Source organism: Candida parapsilosis, contig 006372 (genome assembly GCF_000182765.1).
Source record: "Candida parapsilosis strain CDC317 annotated contig 006372".
Taxonomy (NCBI): Eukaryota; Fungi; Ascomycota; class Pichiomycetes; order Serinales; family Debaryomycetaceae; genus Lodderomyces; species Lodderomyces parapsilosis.
In genome coordinates this window covers 922585-942757 of record NW_023503283.1, presented here as the reverse complement: position 1 = coordinate 942757, position 20173 = coordinate 922585, and the positions used below count along the sequence as shown (strand labels likewise).

The following is a 20173-nucleotide window of genomic DNA, read 5'->3' as shown; positions in this document are numbered from 1 at the left end:
GACTTTGTCCTGTTTTATGAAAACAGTTTCTTTCATGGGGTTCTTTGACCTGTGAGGCGATCTAAAAAAAAAAAAATTACGTCACCAAACAACAAGAAATCTTCCCCCTCCTCACACAAAAAAAAATCGCAAAGACTGTTCTACATATTGGAGATCTTACCACTACCCCATTGTGGAGAAATCAGAAACATCATCAATCCTCAATTGTAATGACAGTCACCCTCCATTGCTTAGCAGACGTCTGTCTCATACCAGTATGCATTAATGATTCTCATCAGTCCTAGTTGCACAAGCTCTCTTCATACTAACTGTCATATGTTTTTCTTTAGATTGGCACCAATTCAGCATCAGTTTCCGATGAAGTAACAATAATCACCAAACTAGCTCAAGAATCCTCCTTGCACACCACTTTACATTCAGCAGGCACGACAATTGCTGGTCCTTGGAACGAAGTGATGGATTTGATTGGATCTATGCATCAAGTATTGCATGAACGAGGTGTTGTTCGAATTCAGAGTGACATTAGAGTCGGCACTAGAACTGACAAGCATCAATCGCCTCAAGATAAGATTGATGTTGTTGAAAAAAAGTTGAAAAATGCAACAACTGCAGCATAGGATGGTTGATACATTTTGCATTTGAATATGTCGTTTTAATGAAATAATTTTACATAAGATACATAAGATAAATCATAATTGTTTTAAAAATGAATGACTTGCATTTTGAAAATGTTGTAAATCATATTGGACACCACTTGGTGTCAATCTTGGAGTATGACTTATACTCTTTCTCCTTTGATGGGCAACCACCCCCTTAGTTCACCTTTTTTTTTGGTCAAAGTTGTTGGGTCTTGACCTCAATTCTCCATCATTTTCAAAAAAACATGACACTGGTGCATCAAACTAACGTGCATGTGCCTTGATTCGACCTAAACATTAACGTCTAAACCTTTTCAATCTTTGCGTGACTAATGCCTTTCACCCTCGACTAAAGTTTCCATCGACTTGGACAAGCTTAAAGAAAAAAGAAAAAAAAGGGGTCAAATTCAAATCATCATCATCATCATCATCATCATCATCACTTCCTCTGTTCATCAATACGGCTTGGCGTAGATGTTGCTTGAAGATTGTTGATTCTGTGATTGTTCATTGTGATATTGATGATGATTCGTTTGATCAGCATTGCTAGCACCAGTTGTATCATGTCCCCCACCACCAGCACTGCTCCCAGTTGCAGCTCCAGTGGAACTTCCACGAGTATTGACACCACTATCACCACTGCCTGTATTATTACCACTAACTCCAATAACATTACTCATCTTCTTTTTACGTTGTTGTTCTCTTTGTTCGATAGTTTTATCAGTTTGTTTCTTTTCCTTTAAAGCTTCTTTAATCAGTTCTTCACTAACTCCAAAACTAGCAGGATTCAGCCAAAATAATACCCGAACCATTTCCCTTACTTCAAAATCAGTAAAATTCTTATCAGTTGATTTATTTAATTCCGAGGCAATATATCTCCATTTTTCAAATTCAGCAGGATCTAATAAATTTCGTAAAAATATCTTATCATTATTATCCCATGCACTCGAATTGTTGTTGCCCTGTTGTCCAACAATGACCTGGTATCTATTTCTAGCAGTTAAGTAAGATCCAACGCCAGTGATTTCGGCAATCTCTACCCAACTTTTCCCCTTTCTTTTCAAACTTACAATTAAATCATCTTGTTCAGGGGTGAATTTTGATTTACGTTTGGCTCTTTTAGCAGTTGAAGAAACTGTTATATCGGGACGAACTGGTGCTTTGGCTAATGGTGGGTGGGGAAGGATATTTTGCAACCGTTCTGGAAAATTTGGGTAGATTACTAATTCATGGGTTGTTTCAGTTGGACTGGTAGCGGCTTTCAGTTTACGTTCCTTTGGGTGGGTTGAGGAAGAAGAAGATGGTGATGATGACGATGGTGCTGGTATCAGTGCTGCTGCCGGTGCCGATGCCGATGTGTTTTTGGTAGGGATATAGTATTCTTGTTGATGAAGAGGTTGTTGTTGTTGTTGTTGTGCTGGTAGTGGTTGCTGTTGTAGTTGTTGTGGTGGAAGAGGTTGTTGTTGCTGTTGCTGGAAAGTCAATTGTGGGCGTGGTTGATAGCTTAATGGAATAGCCAGGTACATGTAATTGCTGGTGTCATAAAACAGTGTTTGAGGTTGCTGCATGTGTTGGAAGTATTGTTGGTGTTGTTGTTGATGCTGCTGTTGCTGTTGTTGTTGATGCTGCTGTTGCTGTTGCGGCGGTTGTTGTTGTTGTTGTTGTTGCAGGGGTTGTGATTGGCGCTGACTATTAGAGGGTGGCATTTGCTGTTGATACTGTAACGGGTGGTAAAATGTTTGTTGTGCTGTAAACGTTTGTGAAGTTGATTTAGGCGGCCGAAAGGAATTTGTCAATTGTCGTTGTTGTTGTTGTTGTTGTTGTCGTTGTTGAGGATGGACGTTGGTTGCTAGTTGATTCGTGAATTGGTTCTGCAGCGACTGATTTAGGTGGTGTTGCTGTTGTGGAGAAAATTGTACAGGTTGCTGCGTTAGAGTAGGATTACTAGATGGTGGTTGGTGCTTCTCCGTTTGTAGACTTTGTGATTGTGACTGTGATTGTGACTGTAACTGTGACTGTAGTTGAGACAGGTTCTCCAATTGTGAGTTTTGTAGTGGTTGAGAATACTGTAGTATATGTTCAGGTTGATGTTGTAGTTGATGTTGTTGTTTTGATTCTGATGAATATTGTGAATGGGGCAACATGTTTTCAAACAACTTCTTGTCATGAATATTATATTATTCTTTTCTAATCGTACGTGATATTATATAACCACAGTGGCTTTATTATCATTAAAGCTCTCTTGGTCAATTGTAATATTATATTTCCAAGATGCTATTTTCTTTTGATCACTTTGTTGTTTTAGTAGTTTTGATGTTTTTAGTAATTATTATGATACTCCCAATCAATTCTGTCTTTTTGACTGAAATCAAAAGGATAGTTTCACAAGAAAGAAAAGGGAATTTCGGGTCAACGTCTGTACTAGAACTAATACTTAGTGGAATTTCGTTTCTTTCACTCTTTTTTTTTTCAACCTTTTTTTTTGGGGTTTGCGTTTTGGTTTAGGTTTTGGTTTTGGTTTTGGTTTATAATTTTTTTTTTGGATTAACCATTCGTATATGCACAAATGTATGTGATGAGACGATTAAAAAAGTTAATTTCTTCGTATGTAGTTCTCTTTGGAAGAAGGAGGGGGGAGAGGTGTGGAGGATAATCAAGTTTTGAAAAATCCGACTGACAGGTGGTGCAATTATTTCTGATATTTTTTTGTAGATTGTGTGATGCAATGTTATGTGATGTGAAGTGATGCAAAAAGGATGGGAAAAAGTTTCTTCAAAGTGGTAGGGATATGATAAATTTCTTTACTTTAACCATTCATGTAATATGAAGTGGAGCCAGATTAGTATGTGTTGAAGTATTTTGGACTACTTTTCGCAAAAAGAACTGATTTGAACCTTGTAGATAGAAGGAATAAAATTGCAAGGATAAACAGGCACAAGATTGATACTGATTGTGCCGTTTCCTCTCACGGCAATTGAGAGTCCACTGGTTCTTCCCAACTCTAGTTCGTATTCTCTTTTTTTTCAGGTTCTTTTTTTCCTTGGGAATGTCTGAAAGTAACGATGTGTCTTGGAAAATTGTGATACCGTATTATTGATCTGATAAGGTTTAATCATTTGATCATCAAAAATTATTGCTTTCCCTCTCTTTTGTCATTGATTGAGTAAAACAATTGCTAAGAATGGAATTCCGAAAGGTTTTACAAAAATGAATAAACAAAAAAATTAGTGCAAAAAAGATATAATAGTACAAAAGCTGGCAAAAGAGAGTGATATAGTTGATATCACAAAACCCAATTAAACACTCTATAAATAAAAATACTCACAGTTATAACAATAAATTCTGAGACAATATTTTTACAAAGAAACAATGGAAAATAATTTTATCAGCACAATATCAGAGACATAGTCTTACAAAGACAGAATCAGTTAATAAGACGATATGCATATATGAAAAACAAAACTCAACAAAACAAAGCTACCCTTGTGTTCATCAAGTTAACGGCTTAGTTTAGCGTCAAACAATCAAGTGGTAAAGCATGTGATATCACTATCTTCACACAGAAGGTGAGTATCTATCGAGGAAGCTTTGGTTTACTTAGTTTGTTGTATAAAACTGTAGAAGTAGTAACTTTGTCTTGAGCTTGAGAAACACAAATTAACGCGCTGATGTATAGCGACTATAAGCTATAGTATTGTAATGCACGTGCTTTTATTTATAATAATAATATTATTATTATTATTATTATTATTATTGTTGTTGTTGTCGTTGTTGTTGTTGTTGTTGTTGTTATTATTACTAATAATGTTGTATTAGTAATAATACCACTAATAAAGCTGGGTGAGTTATAATATTACAAAGGTACACGTCCATTTTATTTTTCAATGTGACAAAGCCTAAATATTGCTATATTTATTTTACTTGTATGGTTTTGTTGTATTCACTACAATCCTCTTTGATAAATTCCTTTTTATATAATATCATTCGCCACCGTTTTTAAAATTGGCAGATCTTAGAATTAATTAGATCGTTTATTGAACTATAGAAGGTATTGTATTTTCTAATTTTAATCTCATTTGTGCAATTACATCCCCCTTTTTCTACTCCTTCGCTTGTACAATTAGACTCCTCCTTAAAGTAATTGGTTTCAGTAACAAACACAATTACAATAAGAAAAGACAATTGCAGGAAAGTAAACTTTAACCGAATGTAGTTGGACCTCGTGTATAACTGTATTTTTTTTCTCAAGTATTTTGTCTGTCTGTCGTAAACTTTGTGACAAAAGTCAAGTGCGACAAACAGACGCACAAAAGTAACCGCACACCACACATACCACTCACACACACACGCGCGAAATTTTTTAATTCATTTTGCAGCATAATATTCAATAGCGGAAACAAAAAAAAAAAACAGACATCATCTTTACACACACCACATAATATTTTTGTCTTTCGGAGATGTACCAGTACTTAAAGCTCTTGATACAACCTTTGGCCCCTTATTTTGAGCTTTACTACGGTGATGGCGTATTCTTTATCCAATACACATATGTAACACCATCACAGAAATTGCTGATAGACACTAGTGGAACTATATCGATTTCATCTGTGGCTTTGTGAAATGCTTTCTAATATCTCGAATTACCGTCTTATAAAGAACTTACTCTGAGAGAGAAGGATCACCCAATAGGTACCAACTAAATACTCGGATAAATAACAAAGTAAAATGTACGCGACATTCTTAAAAGTCACACAAGTATAACATTCTGTGCATAATAATTATTCCCCAACACAAAACTCAAAATGTAAACTTGGTTAACGACATTGACATTAACACTGACATTCACACTGACATTCACACTGACATTCATACTGACATTCATACTGACATTCATACTAATAGTCTTACCATATATTGGTCGCCAACAAATTTTCTTCTTATTGCAACCAGATTAGCAAATAATAGTGATCATACCATATAGATTTAATCGCAATAAGTTCGGCTTGTTAAACTACAAAAGCTTAAATTAGAGCTCCACTCAAGAACATCTGAAAGAAGATTAAAAGTACTAGTTATAGTTCAATGTGGGTTGCAGGGGTACAATTCTACATTGACCTGTTTTCCAATTAAGGTTTTTTAGATCAAATTACTGATGACAAAGACTAAACTAAAATGAAAACAAGCAGCTTAAGGGGGTTTCAATATGGTACGATTGACACTGTTGACAGCATCAGAGAAGCTAAACAGTAGCAGCTATGTCCTGATTGGCTAAATGAACATGAAGGAATAATTGTAGGCTACATTCATGTCCCAATACAAAGATCCATTTTAAATCAATTTCCCGTTTTCCGTTTTTTGCAACAAAATACAGCTAAAAACATATCACACAAGTAGAATCTAGAACGACGACAACACCCTCAGCTATACACACACTAACACCCTAAGATAGTTTATCCTATATACTCAAACTAACCAAACATTCTAAAAGTAATGCGATTATTCTTGAACAAGATAGATATCAAACGCAAGAAGAAAAAAAAAATACAATTATTTAAATTGCCGGTGCCAGGAATCGAACCTGGGTTTAGTCGGTATTGCTCATTAGCCACAACGACTTGTACTAACCTCTATACGACACCGGCTGAGTCATGGTAGCAACTAGGCCACTCAATTAGATTGTTTGAAAATTGAATGCATCTAGAAACCAGTGGAAGTAAAGCAAGTCACGTTTTAGTATACATTTGCAACTCATAATTCACATCAAAAGAGTGTGCCCGCCCCAAAACACAACAGCAATCGCACATCAATGTTACAGAGAGTACTGATATCAATCAATTGCAGTACCCTAAACAGTTCTATTGAAAAAGTTATACGCTTTATGGCCATTTTCAGCCCCCAATAAATCGACCAATTCATCTTGTGACAATTTAACCAACTCACTAATATTTTCCACTCGTTGTACAATTTTGTAGATATTCAGATTGTTGATTCCCGGTATATTTCTAATGAAATCAATAGGATCATCATTGAGGATTACTGGACCACCATCAACTCTTGCTCCTCTTGGGGTAATTAAACTCTTGTTGACCCCCTTCTCTAAAGCCATACCAACATCTGGTTCATCTTGATTCGCCTTTAGTTCAAGAAAGATTTGTGCTGTTTCATAAGGTGACGAAGACCAGATAATTTTCAATTTAGGGAATGAATAAAGTAAGGAAAAAATTTGTGATTGTAGATTTTGACGCAATTGATTATCCAATGAAGTAGTCATTGATCTGGATAAATTGGCCTTAGTCTTGATGAATTTCGACTCACTAAATGATTCTAATGAAAACGACTTGTTTTCATCAAACTCGATCAACAATACTGGCAAGTCATAATGTTTAAACATTTGTTCACACTGGTTATAAAGACGACCACTCTTAAAACTACCAATCAAATCAGGAATAGATTTTCTTTCGATGCAAATTTGTGGTGAAACGATATAATCCCCCACGGTGATCATACATGGAACAACTTGAATACCAATCTTGTACAACAAGTTGGGTAATGAAGACCCAAATTCTCTTACATCAACAACTACTCGCATTTCATCGTGCTCAGTACGGAATTTGGCTCCACCGGCTATTCTTGTATTGACAACTTGTGATCTATGAGTTTGGAATTTGACATTGTCATCAGCAGTTTCAAAATGCTTGCCCAAATTTGCCTTTTCTCTAATTAACCTTGTAAATGCATCCTTCTCCTTTTTAATTCGCAACAAGTGTTTTTGCTCTTCAACTGAGTTTCCATAATACATGAAATACACTTTGGCTGGATTTTGACTCTGTATGGCTTGGTAAATTTCAATTCTTCGAATAAATGACAAGTCTGGCTCGTACATGATGATGTACGAAGGTGATAGTTCTTCCAAAAATGAGGCATCATGCTTGTCATTGTAGACTTGCACTATTATTTGGTCATTGCTATTGATCCAATCAAAGCTTAATTCATGAAATGTGTCGATCATGCCTGATAATTCACCTTCCACCTCATTCGCCTCATCTTCATCAGCCAACAAGTCTACTATACTAGAATTCTCTCGCTCTTCGTCATTTTCGTTTTCACCATCGTGACTTCCTGTATGTAACTGATGCACTCGCGCAACCACACTTGCACCCCTGGTTCGCCGTCTCTTACTTACTGGTTGCCCGTTTCGAGAAAATGTCTTGGACACGGTTATTTCTGAATCCGCAGAAGCACCTTCATTTCCTTCATTTGCATGTTCTAATTCGTTTGAAATTTTCTTCACTAATGAACTAATTTTTTTATACTGTAGATAATCACGAAGCCTGTTCATCATATATGACCGAGATGAGAAGTGTGTCCTACTTCCCAGCTTCTTTTCCTTCATAGTTGACAAAATCCGATTTAATTGGTTGGCGACTTTCCTACTGGAACACATGATTAGAATTCTTCCGCTATTGTCAGTACCGTTTACTGCCTTTTCGTGCAATATGTCATCAATCAATATTCCCAATTGATTCCATTTTGGTAACTCCTCCAAAATATACTCTCCATTGTGTTTCCCCAATGCTCTATCCTTTGCGTATTGAATAACCGTCTGAGATTCGTCGAGATTCAACCACGGACTCATTGACCGATTCATCCCTTCCAAACTTTGTTTCAAATTTACATCCACTATGTTCTTCACAATTTGGTAGAATGTAACCGAGTCCAACGTCACCAAATTCTCCAACAAGTCAAGTAATATCCCAATATCATTAATCAACTGCTTTGTAGTATATGTCAATCTATGCCATTGAGGATCCAACGCTATTCGAATTATACGAACAAAATTTGGATCGTGTATGTTTTCCATATCCCAATACTCGGTGGCCAATGTCGGGTTATGTCGCTTCAATTCGCCAAGACAGGCTTGTATACAAGATAATAGCGCCGCTTGAATTTTATTCATCTTGTACGACATTTGGGTATTGATCTCGGTGACATACCGTTTACTCTCCTTTTTCTTGTGGTATTGAAATGATTGGGTTACTGTAACGTGGAAACGAGGCCAAAGACTAACATTTGAAACTCGTAGTATCTTTAACTTTGTTGCCAAAGGAGTAAACCCAGTAAAAGATTCAGGCTCATCGGAGAATGCCTTGATAAACCCCCAATCATTTTTATCACGAAACAAACTTATTATAAACGCATCATTGGATGTTTCCTTGATTCGTTCAGCATGTAACACAAAAAGTCCTGTTATGTCATTAACATCTAATATCCCCGACAAAATATCAACAACCAACACACGAGGGGTAATTGAGATTATCCCTCCTTCTAAGTAGATCGATTTTCGCTTTGATGATTGAGACTCTCCAGAAACCGTCACAAATCTGTTGCTAGTATCATCATTAATCCAACTCAAATCATCCAACTCTTCACTCAATCGTATAATTTCCGAATCTTTGGCATTCAACAAAAAGACCAAACTTTTCTTCTTTCGGGTTTTGTCCAACTGAATGAATGGAGAACTGAGTGAAAATAGTAAATTGCTCGTGATTGTCTCCCACCCCAAACCTCGTCCGAGTATCAATAACGCGTCTTTCACCAACATCTCCTCGAGTATTTGTTGCTGGTACTTTAACGGTAGAGAACAGTTAACTTCACGATGAGGATATATTGGGATCGTTGATTCATCATGGAATACAACCGGGATAGAAGTCTCTGATTGCTGCCTTCTTGAAGTTTGAGTTTGTGAGCTCGATGGCTGCGGCTCCGCATTAACCTCTTGTTGCTGTTGATGAATCAACTCCGATTGTTGCTCTTCTAAACCATCTTCATCTTGAACGAACAACGACGACATGAAGAGTCAGCTAAAGTTGTGAATAAAAATTGTTTACACTAAAAAGCAAAGAGGAGCTGCATTTTTTCTTTTCTTTCTATTTGCGCGTCCGGATTCCTTTATCAACCACCCACTCCCACCACTATATCTCATTGCAATGTCTTTAGTACCTTCAGAATTTGTCAATCAAGAATCAGCAATCATAAACCACGCTGTACTACTTCATATCATTCGAGTTGAAGACATCAGTACCTCCAAGTTCAATCAAATAGAGGAATGGAAGGAAGTTCTGGACCCAAACAATCGATCAGTTGATCGGTTGAATAAATCAACGAGGCTAGTTCGTGAAATCAACTTTCAAGATGATGACGACCAGCAAACCTCTTCTACTAATAAACTGAAAGGATCTTCCACTTACAAGCTTCTACTAAGAGATAAAGACAATCACTTTATATACGCTTATGAACTTGAACCATTAAATTTCCTTCGCAAAGAGCAGACAAATACTCCAATGCCAATTAAATTGGGAGGTAGACTTTTAGTCAAGCCTGGAACCATGATCCTGAGAGGCGTTCTTTTACTAAATCACAAGAATTGCGAGTATAAAGGTATACATACGTCGGATGCAAGTTTGGTTTCGCTATTGAATGACGGACTATCAACTAGGGAAATTGACATTTTATCCAACTCATGAAAAAATTTCACCAACAGCTTCTCCCCCCTCTCAACAGTTTCATAGCTTCCATCTAGCTAATTGCTATTGTAGTAATAGTCTCCACAATGCATCCTCGTTTGGAAAGTCATGATGAACCAAGCTCACCAACACATAATCATTGTATATCGAATTCAATAATGCAAAACTTTTCAGATTCTTTTTGTAGCATCTCGCCCATTCAAGCCATAACAAAAACGCCTCTTCATTCCATGCTTTGAACGACTCATAGTCAATCACGGTAGGCTGTAAAATCTCCTTTTGCGGGAAAACACCCCACGTTACAGCACTTTTTGATTTGGAGTAATCCTGCTCAATTGGAAGATTCAGTTTAATTTCCCCTGATTTAGTACCAACATAAAATGTGGTTGAGTCATCGAGATTAGACCTAAGCTGCTCCCAATCTTTAGCTGGCATAAACAATTCGACAAATGATTTTTGGTACACAATACCATTGGGTGGACCCCAACCAAAAATGTTATCGGTTGATTTGCATCCATTCACAGATGGTTGTGACGCCACAGAAAACCAACCCTTTTCATTCAACTCAAATAGCTCTTCTTGGATTAGGGCTGTCTCTGGTGATAAGGGAACATCGGCCCATGGAATGACGTCAATTTTGCCAGAAAGATACGAAGTGAAAATATGACTCAAATCGCTTATCAGTTCCGGAGAGCCCCATTTGGCAATGGCTTCACTCTTGTCATAAATCTTCAAATTTGGACCATACCCGTCGATTTCACCATACGCAGGAGAGTTTGAATCACCAAATCTACCATTGGGGAAATCATCCCAAATAGCTTCCTTACCTAGTGCCCCCAATCCTCTACTGATTTCAACAACAGCTTTTTGGGTCAATGGCTCAACAACAGACGATTTCCTACGTTTTTGTTGTTGTGGTGGCACTGCAATCTCGTCATCGGAGTCGGAATCAGAAGCAATTGCATCCTCGTTACCAAACACTGGAGAGGGGCGTTCCAAAATGGGATGTAATACCGTCGATTTGTTCAAAATGGAAGCTACTGCTTTCTCCAAGTTTAAAGTATAAAAATGGTATCCTTTTATAGCTGTGCTTTCGTCAATTTTGTTTATAATATCACACAAAAGATCAACACCAACAGACTTTACAGCATCGTCATCGTTCTTGATCTCCTCAAATTGTTTATAAATCTTTGTCGGTATGGTTGCATGCGAAAGCTTTGTTGCTCTTGTAAATACACGATGGGTAGTAATGGGCATAAGACCGGGAATCAATGGGACATTTTTCAACTCCGGTGATTGCCTAATTAGTTTCTCAAAAGTAATAAACTTGTCCACGTCAAAAAATAACTGAGTAATTATAAAGTCTGCCCCTGCTTTAACTTTTTCAATCAAGAAAGGAATATCCTTGCGTGGATTCTGATTGGATACATCCGCACCATCAACATGGCCTTCGGGGTAAGCAGCAACTCCAATACAGAAATAATCACCGTACTCCAGACGAATATACTTTACCAAATCCACGGCATTCTTGAACTGACAATTAGGTGTCCAATATTCTTCAGTCCTTGGTGGATCTCCTCTTAGTGCAAGGATATTTCTTATACCATTGGCTTTTGCACGCTTTAATGCAGCATCAATCACTTCCTTATTCGTGTTGGTACATGTCAAATGTAAAACAGTGGTTGCGCCAATTTTCTTTTGACATGTTGCTGCCAAGTCTAAGGACTTTTCACTGGTTGAGCCACCAGCTCCCCAAGTCACGGTAATGAACAATGGATTGAATGCCAGTAAACGATTCAATCTCGCAAGCAAATTCCTAAAACCAGAATCTGTCTTTGGTGGAAAAAATTCAAATGAAACAAACTTTTCATCTGGACCTAGAGATTGGATAAGGTCTTTTACTTTCAGCATATTGGGGAGGGAATAAATACTGAGTGTGATGGGCTAAATCTGACTGAATCTAAATCGACTCCAACGGATAAATTTTCAATTCTCGGTTTTTAATTTTTTTGTTTTTTGACTCTTTCTCGTATTGAGAACCAACAAACTTTGTAAAAAAGTGGAGACAACTTAGATGATTCAAGACAAGGCACAAGGTCGAACTAGAGTGGAAAAATGTTGTATGTTTTCATAAAGGATGGATGTTGTGGAATTGAGATCTGGCTTTCATAGCACAGACTAAATTAATCAAGGTCACCGCTTCAGTTTGGTCTACCCACTCATACAAAACCATCAACCAGAGAGGCTTAAAGGCACTTTCTTGAAGATTTACGCCAACCCAACCACATTCGAATTGACATGACTATACTGGGTAGGCAGTGGCCCTCATCATATTCACCTCCAGAATAGCTTCGGTTCAGCCTTTGATGCTGCAACTTCATACGAAATACATACATTCTTGACGCTGCTAGTTCCAATGGAACAGGTTGCTACGATTTATGTGATGACGTAGGCCTACGAACCCATTTGGGAGAAAAGTCACACAAGTAAGTTCAATATGTAAGTTATATGGCCACCTTGATCCGATAGTTTACATTGAAAAAAAAAATGTCTTTTTATTTAATCTTGAAGTCGTGAGAGTATTCCCACAGCAAGTTTCTTGCTTTATTGATACATTATCCGAAACTTGATTCTGTCAGCTACAACCAAACCATAAGACGGTGCTATATACGAGCATCTCCAGGATGTTTTTACTTGCGGATTCATTGTTTTCAATTACTTCAAAAGATCATTTGGGAGCAGAACTCCTATGGTACTCATGTTTTGTTTACGGAATCCATGTGAGATGAAGATGGAGTAGATGGATACTGTACTACACTGGAGATTATCATTATGAGTTGGTGTTTGCACTAAACATCCACTCACATTCGTTTCTCCTCTAGAGCACCATTACTTAGCAACAGCGACGCAACTACCACTTACTTGTTATTGGCTGCATCAAAGATCAAAGCAACTCATTTCCAATAGAGACCACATCAAATGTTTTGCAATTGCCTACTCTACAAGTAGATGTCGTGAATGATATATCGTAAAATAGGACATATTATTGAAATTCAACCCGTACCGATCCGAAATTAATCGTTACCACCCGAGATCACGAGATGATGTACGACATTTGTGGACGTAGACGTAACCTCTGAATACAAAGTTAACATGATTTTAGCTTATCATACTGAAAAAAAAATTCTATTCTACATGCTGATCTCAATGTTTTTGTATTTGCAACCAAAAAATATGTCAAGAATATTTATACCAATCACCACTTTTATTCTCCAAACCATTACACAAGGAAATGACAGATTTAACAGAGGTTGACTCACCAGAGACGCAAAAAGGACATCATTTGGATGCTTCTTTTGCCACTCCACTTACACTTGTTTTCACTTTCAAAAGCGACGACGACACCAATGCATCTAACAAACTCAAACACAAACTCAACTACAGATTCATCTATTTGGGACAAATTCATACAACAACTCAACTCCGTTGTTAGCAATTGAAGAAGCTTAAAGGCAAAAGATATGGAGTTTCGATCAAACAGGTTGAAAAAGGTTCAAAAGGTAGAGCTGTTTCTGAAGAATGTCAACTTGAATCAAAGATTGCAGGATTGTTGATGGAATTCAAGCCTAAAATGGATACAACGTTGGAAAAGTACATGAGTGCCAACGTTTCCTGTTTGATAAAGATAGCTGCTACTTGTCCCAATCGACTTAGAATGCGTGTTTTGAAGAAATTGATACCCATTTTGAATGTTAGAAACGCAATTTGAGACAACTGCTACAAAAAGGTTAGTACACAAAAAGCTGCATTGATGCATATGGACAACATCCATTTAGTTGTTGAGATGATCAACATTGTTTATAGATCTGAGGTTGATGGCTCCATTGATGGTAGTGGCGACGAAGAAGAAGAAGAAGAAAAGAAATAAGTGAAATCACCATCTGAAGAGACTACCATTAATTAATCCCCCTTAAAATAAGAACCCTTAACAATGAATAACCCCGACAAAAATAAAGACAATTCTACAACACAACTGACAATCGAAGACAAAGACACTCACAAAGCTGCTGCAAATTTTGATATAACTCATTTCGAGAACATTGAGTTGAATGAACTAACAAAGTACAATGCCAGACACGGAGCACTGAATACACCACAAGTCAAACACCCACATGCTCAAGTTAAAGATTTGAGAAACAAGCAAGAGGTTGCCGCCTTTGTAAAAGAGAAATATGGAGAAAATTACAAAGGATTTGGACCGTTATCAATCGATGATGAGCAAGAATAGCGTCGATATAAAAGAGATATTCTCAAAGGAGCATTGCAAGCGGTACGAAAAGTTATTCTAAAGTTGAAACCAGCAAAGTATCGCAAATGTGGGCTGGTGCCTAGATCAAGTCTACGTTCCGAACAGGAAAAGCAAGCAGAGCTTCGTCATCCCATGTATTACTATGAAGATGATTATATCCAACCACTTGTTTGGGTTGGGATCAAATTTAGAGACACTTTGCCTCCAGGACCCTATCAAGAACCAGCAGTATTGAAAACGTCACTATCTTGACAACAGGTGAGAAGCACAAACTCAGGAGTTTGTTGTGAAAAGTTGACATGAGAGAAGATATAACATCAATGGAGAGAGAAGATCCGAGTTTAAGACAACCAGAGGAGTAGAAAGTTGTGTGCGATCTGATATATTATGAAGAGTCGAAATTTCCCATTGATGCCGGTGGAACAATAAGGGCCGTATGTCTTGTGAAGATTCAACAAAAAATTGTCATTAACTAAGGGATGAGTTTCAAGTCAAGAAAAGTGTATTGTTATCAAATGAGAGAACTGACAGAAGTGATGAATTGGAAGAAATTGTGTTCCCAAACATAGAAGTTTTGCTTTTGTTGATGGGTTTTTTTGGAAACAAGGATGCGAGGTCTAGCCAACCCCGTAATCTGGAATGCCAAGGGGACTTAGAGACGCAGCGGAGGGGAGTGTATGACATTGAAAAATAACGAAATCAAGACTGACGAGATATGGGGTTCCTGACACTACTACTACATCGAAACAATCGTGTTTTAAACAGTCTCCACATATATCGTGTATACGATGCTTTTCCTACTAGATCCTGCTACGGCTCAGTAGATTATAAACTCTAACAATCTAACCAGCAGATGAGGTGAACTAATATTTCTTGACGGGACACGAAGGACAATCATGCCGCACATCATCCAAATCACATAGTAAACCTCACACGAAACACTTAGTCGACACTTCTGGGTTTTATCTCGACATTTCACCCTGCATCTTTTTTACAAGCTGCTCATCGACGATCAAACAATTTCTCATATACTCCTTGCTCGTCAAAACCAACTCATAATATACCAAATACTTCGGCTTGTGCATTTTGATTTTGAACAAGGTGGAGGACGGATGTACAAAACAAGGGATGTTTTGTCTTGATCTTAGAATAGGTTGATAGCAATCTCCCATAGGTGACAACTTTACTATATTGTTGAAAAAACCGCTGAGTAACAGTTTTTGAATGGAGACGTAAAATCGAGACAGTGATTGATTTTCACGAATATTTTGCTCGTTATCAGCAGGAAAATTATCATCCCCTACCAACTTGTCATTGACGACGAGGCCAATCTTTTTGCAAATTCGAATCAATTGTTGGAAAATATGTCGGGCTCTGTGAAGGGTCTTGTATTGTAGGAAGTTATCTTCACACCAATGTTTTGAGTAACCATACTTCATCCATTGCGTGAAAATGTTCAACAACGTCAAATGATCCCCTTCTGGTGCATCGAATTGGTCGTGTCTTTTCCTTATTACCTCTTGATCAACCTGTTTAGGCGAATATTTTAAATTGGACGATTCTGTCAACATAGCGATAATTATGCAGATCTCTCTTGTGACACCAAGGCTTTCACTACTCAATATGCATTTTGTCAAAACTGGATCCAACGGAAATTCATTCATCTTGAAACCGCTTTTGGAAAGTTTACCACTGGATTTGATTGCACCAAGTGAGTACAAAAGATTCAATGATTTCATTATACTCTCCTTTGGCGGAGGGTCCAAGAACTGAAAATTTAGCAAGTCATTAACTCCTAGTGACAACAACAATAATATTACTGAATTCAAATTTATTCGTTGAATTTCAGGTTTTTGTGAAGCATCCATGTCATGATCAAAAGAGTGTTTAGTAAACATCCGAAAGCATTTTCCCGGCCCCACTCTTCCTGCACGCCCTGCTCTCTGATCGCAATTGGCTTTAGAACAAGGAACAACAACTAAGCTTTCCATTCCCGATGAACTGTTGAATTCGTTCTGTTTAACGTAACCAGGATCAACAACAAATGAAACTCCCTCAATAGTGATGGAGGTTTCTGCGATATTTGTTGCCAATATGACTTTTCTTGTATTTATAGGTGCAGGCTCAAAAATCCTACTTTGATATTCACTCGGTAGGTTTGCATACACGGTACACACCATCAATTTCTTATCCTCCAATTGCTCTCCAATCCTTAGGATAGCATCTTGTATCTGAGTTTCCAATCTTTCGATGTCGTCCTGTCCAGTTAAAAAGACCAAAATATCCCCTGGTAGTGGTTGCGTTAAATGAATTTGAAAAATTGTTGTCATCACTGCTTGCAAGTAATTGGCTTCGGGGTGTTTTGTGTAGTGGATCTCTACAGGAAACCGTCGTCCTGGTATGTTCAATATCGGAGCACCGTTGAAATACTCAGAAAACTTTGCTGCATTGATTGTTGCACTGGCAATCACGATTTTCAAGTCATCTCGTTGCAACGATAAATCTTTCAACAAGCTCAACAATATTTCGGTTGAAAGTGTACGTTCATGTGCTTCATCAATCATTATGGCTCCATATTTGGATAACTTGGGGTCATTCAAAAATTCCCTCAAAAGCATACCATCAGTAGAGAATTTGACAACGGTCGAAGGTGAGCAGTTGTCATCAAATCGAATGGAGTATCCAACTTTACCTTTCGTGCCTCCCAAAGTTGTACCCATTTCATCAGCAACCCTTTGAGCAACCGAAACAGCCGCAATTCTTCTAGGTTGGGTGCAACCTATCAACTTTGTGCCTCTTTGAGAATACCCCCCTTCATATAGATACTGAGGTAGTTGAGTGGTCTTACCTGACCCAGTTTCTCCCACAATTATAATCACTTGGTTGTTTTTTAGTAAATTCAAAAATTCATTTTTATAATGGTAAACAGGAAGGGATTTTTTTTCAGATTCTAAACCGTTTATCTTGCGTGATTGTGCTGGGGTTTGTTCATCATCACCATCTATTACTGTCTCCTCAATGTCATCAAAATCCACGTATTGCGATTCGTCAAAAACGTACTCGTACTCATCATTATTCGCTAAATGAATTTTATCGTCGGTTTGAAGATTCAATTGTTGCGCTTTATTGAATTGCTCTGTTTCCCAGTCATTTTTCCTCTTCAAGGTTTTATCTGACTCGTGTTGGCGGTTCCTTCCTTGTAGTAGATCTCTTTTGCTAGGGCCCGAACTAAATGATAGTTTTTTGACATCGTCAACAGTGTCTTTAAGATGATTGTATTGAGAGGAAAAATTTTTCACGACTTCACTGGACAATTCTTTCGAATGTGACGAGGAGTTACCATTCCCTTCAGTTTGGCTAGCGTCAATCTCCAGCTGCGTTGTCAGCTCATGAAGAGGCGATAGATGATCTCGGTGGAGTTCATTTTCCTTGAAATGAAGATTAGATTGCGTTTCGGCTGAGTCAACCACGGGACTAGTGTTTTTGTCATTGTATTCGATAGGAGCTTGTTTTCTGCGGTACCCAGTCCCATTTTGTCTTGGTGTGTCCATGATGGTATTTCAGCTTTCTGGGATCGGAGGATTCACCTTGTTCTAACTAATTTTTCTCGCGTAGAGTTTGTATTAGAGATGATCATCAAAGAGAATTATAAGTGAATCTTGTCTCAAGAGATCAAGTGCTGCTTTCCTATTGATGTACTATGTCACTGCTCCCTAAGCAAAGAAGATACTCAAGAATAGCACCGACACAAAGTGAAACTTCATCTTTCATATCACTCACAGGAGAGACAGTTAGAGGTGATGATGATGATGATGATGATGATAATGATGATAAGAACCCAGCATTTGATGAGGAGGGCAAACTCTTCAGACCGCCTGGAGTTTCACACTCATCTAGTGAACTACGCGTGGAGGGCAACTTAGCCGGAGGCGCTGATCAACCAATGGAATACTCCCAGCTGAATTCCATTGTAAGTCCAACGTTGGGAGTTTCTGATCCTTCCAAGTTGGGTCAATCAGCATTTGCGAGTCCGTCTGAGTCAACGGTTTCAGTTTCATCCCCTTCAATTTCCACCACATCCAGAGTAAATCTAGTCTCGGAATATACTCAGGATGAACAACTTCGAGACAAACTTGCTCATTCATCTTACATCCCTCCTTGGACTGCTCCTTATATTATAGGAATTGCCGGTAATTCTGGAAGTGGGAAAACATCAATATCTCAACAGATTATTCAAGGCATTAATCAACCTTGGACGGTGCTTTTATCGTTTGATAACTTTTACAAGTCTTTATCACCGGAGGAAAGCAGGCGAGCATTTGCTAATGAGTATGATTTTGATACTCCACTGCTGTTGGATTTGGATGCAGTTGTTGAAACTGTACGCACTTTGAAAAGAGGAGGTAAATCCACAATACCCGTTTACTCATTTGCAAAGCATGCTAGGATTGACAAGACAAATACCATATACGGGGCCAATGTGATCATCGTGGAAGGGCTATATGCCTTGTACGATCCAAGACTATTAGCAATGATGGATTTGAAGATATACGTTGACACCGATTTGGACATCTGCCTATCAAGACGTTTGATTCGAGATATTCTTTACAGAGGTCGTGATTTAAATGGAGCCATTAAACAATGGACGACTTTTGTGAAGCCCAACGCCGTCAAATACATCAATCCCACTAAGGAAAATGCTGATTTGGTTATCCCTCGCGGATTGGACAATACAATCGCTATTGATCTCATGATAAAGCATATTAAAAACCAGTTGGCTCTCAAATCAAAGAAACACTTGCAAAATTTGAAAAGCTTGGGCTATGATATTGCATTCAAGGTGGAGAGCTATCCTAATTTGAAGATAATGAGACCCACAAATCAACTTCGGGGAATCAATGCGATACTATTCAACAAAAATACCTCAAGAGATGATTTCATATTTTACTTTAACCGGTTAAGTGGATTATTAATCGAACACGCTCAGCTGAACTTTTACGATTACAAACCAAAGGAGGTAATTTGCTTTGAAAAACCATACAAGTACCAAGGATTGCGAGCCCAGCAATCGCAAATGGTTGCAGTAAGCATCATTCGGAGTGGCGATTGTTTCATGACTTCGTTGAAAAAAACATTTCCAGAATTAACTGTAGGCAAAATGTTGATACAAAGTGATTCATCAACTGGTGAACCTCAACTACATTACGAAAGTTTACCTCATAACATCAGTAGCATTGGTAAGATATTATTGTTGGACTCCCAAACTATCAGTGGAGCAGGTGCGATAATGGCAATTCAAGTGTTGGTTGATCACAAAGTCAAACAAGAAAATATTATTTTTGTGAGTTATTTATCTACTGAAATCGGAGTTAGAAGGATTTTGAATGTGTTCCCCAAGGTTCAATTAGTCATCGGTAAATTATCATCAATGGATGCGACACAATTTGGCGAAGCAGAGTCCGGAAACAAAGGAAACGCGTTGTGGTACAATGAAGAAAGCTTTTTAGATAGTCATTGGCACTTTAGAAACAGGTTCATAGATAGTTTATATTTTGGTACAGACTAAGAGAAGATCATTCACACTTGGAGAAGGCAAACCAACGTGGCTTCGACGTAAAATAAGACACTGTTATGGTACTGAAGGGTACAATACATAAAATGTGATCAAAAAATTTTAAATTCGATTAAAACTATATAATTCG

At 37.8% G+C, this 20173-nt stretch overlaps 7 protein-coding genes and 1 non-coding gene across 8 annotated transcripts; 3 read left to right on the top strand and 5 right to left on the bottom strand. All coding sequences in view use genetic code 12, as the record gives it.

Moving 5' to 3' along the window:
* Positions 1-209: 209 nt before the first annotated feature.
* On the top strand, positions 210-617 carry ECM15 (Ecm15p; the record flags this gene model as incomplete). Its single annotated transcript, XM_036811331.1, has 2 exons — positions 210-254; positions 330-617. The coding sequence occupies 2 exons, from the start codon at positions 210-212 to the stop codon at positions 615-617; spliced, it is 333 nt and encodes a 110-aa protein (XP_036667778.1).
* Positions 618-1093: 476 nt separating this feature from the next.
* On the bottom strand, positions 1094-2782 carry AAF1 (C2H2-type transcription factor AAF1; the record flags this gene model as incomplete). Its single annotated transcript, XM_036811330.1, has 1 exon — positions 1094-2782. One exon carries the CDS (start codon positions 2780-2782, stop codon positions 1094-1096), a length of 1689 nt encoding a protein of 562 aa, XP_036667777.1.
* A 3413-nt stretch (positions 2783-6195) lies between these two features.
* Positions 6196-6280, bottom strand: CPAR2_it_cp_His(GUG)_68. Its single transcript is given in 2 exon segments — positions 6196-6230; positions 6244-6280. It is a non-coding gene; the product is annotated as a tRNA-His (tRNA).
* Positions 6281-6483: 203 nt separating this feature from the next.
* On the bottom strand, positions 6484-9489 carry RAD1 (ssDNA endodeoxyribonuclease; the record flags this gene model as incomplete). Its single annotated transcript, XM_036811329.1, has 1 exon — positions 6484-9489. The coding sequence occupies one exon, from the start codon at positions 9487-9489 to the stop codon at positions 6484-6486; it is 3006 nt and encodes a 1001-aa protein (XP_036667776.1).
* A 136-nt stretch (positions 9490-9625) lies between these two features.
* On the top strand, positions 9626-10162 carry NCE4 (Nce4p; the record flags this gene model as incomplete). The annotated part of the gene is made up of 1 exon (XM_036811328.1): positions 9626-10162. One exon carries the CDS (start codon positions 9626-9628, stop codon positions 10160-10162), a length of 537 nt encoding a protein of 178 aa, XP_036667775.1.
* Positions 10163-10225: 63 nt separating this feature from the next.
* CPAR2_404160 (methylenetetrahydrofolate reductase (NAD(P)H)) lies at positions 10226-12073 on the bottom strand (the record flags this gene model as incomplete). The annotated part of the gene is made up of 1 exon (XM_036811327.1): positions 10226-12073. The coding sequence occupies one exon, from the start codon at positions 12071-12073 to the stop codon at positions 10226-10228; it is 1848 nt and encodes a 615-aa protein (XP_036667774.1).
* A 3360-nt stretch (positions 12074-15433) lies between these two features.
* Positions 15434-18022, bottom strand: CPAR2_404140 (DEAH-box RNA-dependent ATPase; the record flags this gene model as incomplete). The annotated part of the gene is made up of 1 exon (XM_036811326.1): positions 15434-18022. One exon carries the CDS (start codon positions 18020-18022, stop codon positions 15434-15436), a length of 2589 nt encoding a protein of 862 aa, XP_036667773.1.
* A 149-nt stretch (positions 18023-18171) lies between these two features.
* URK1 (uridine kinase) lies at positions 18172-20037 on the top strand (the record flags this gene model as incomplete). The annotated part of the gene is made up of 1 exon (XM_036811325.1): positions 18172-20037. One exon carries the CDS (start codon positions 18172-18174, stop codon positions 20035-20037), a length of 1866 nt encoding a protein of 621 aa, XP_036667772.1.
* Between the last annotated feature and the right edge of the window lie 136 nt (positions 20038-20173).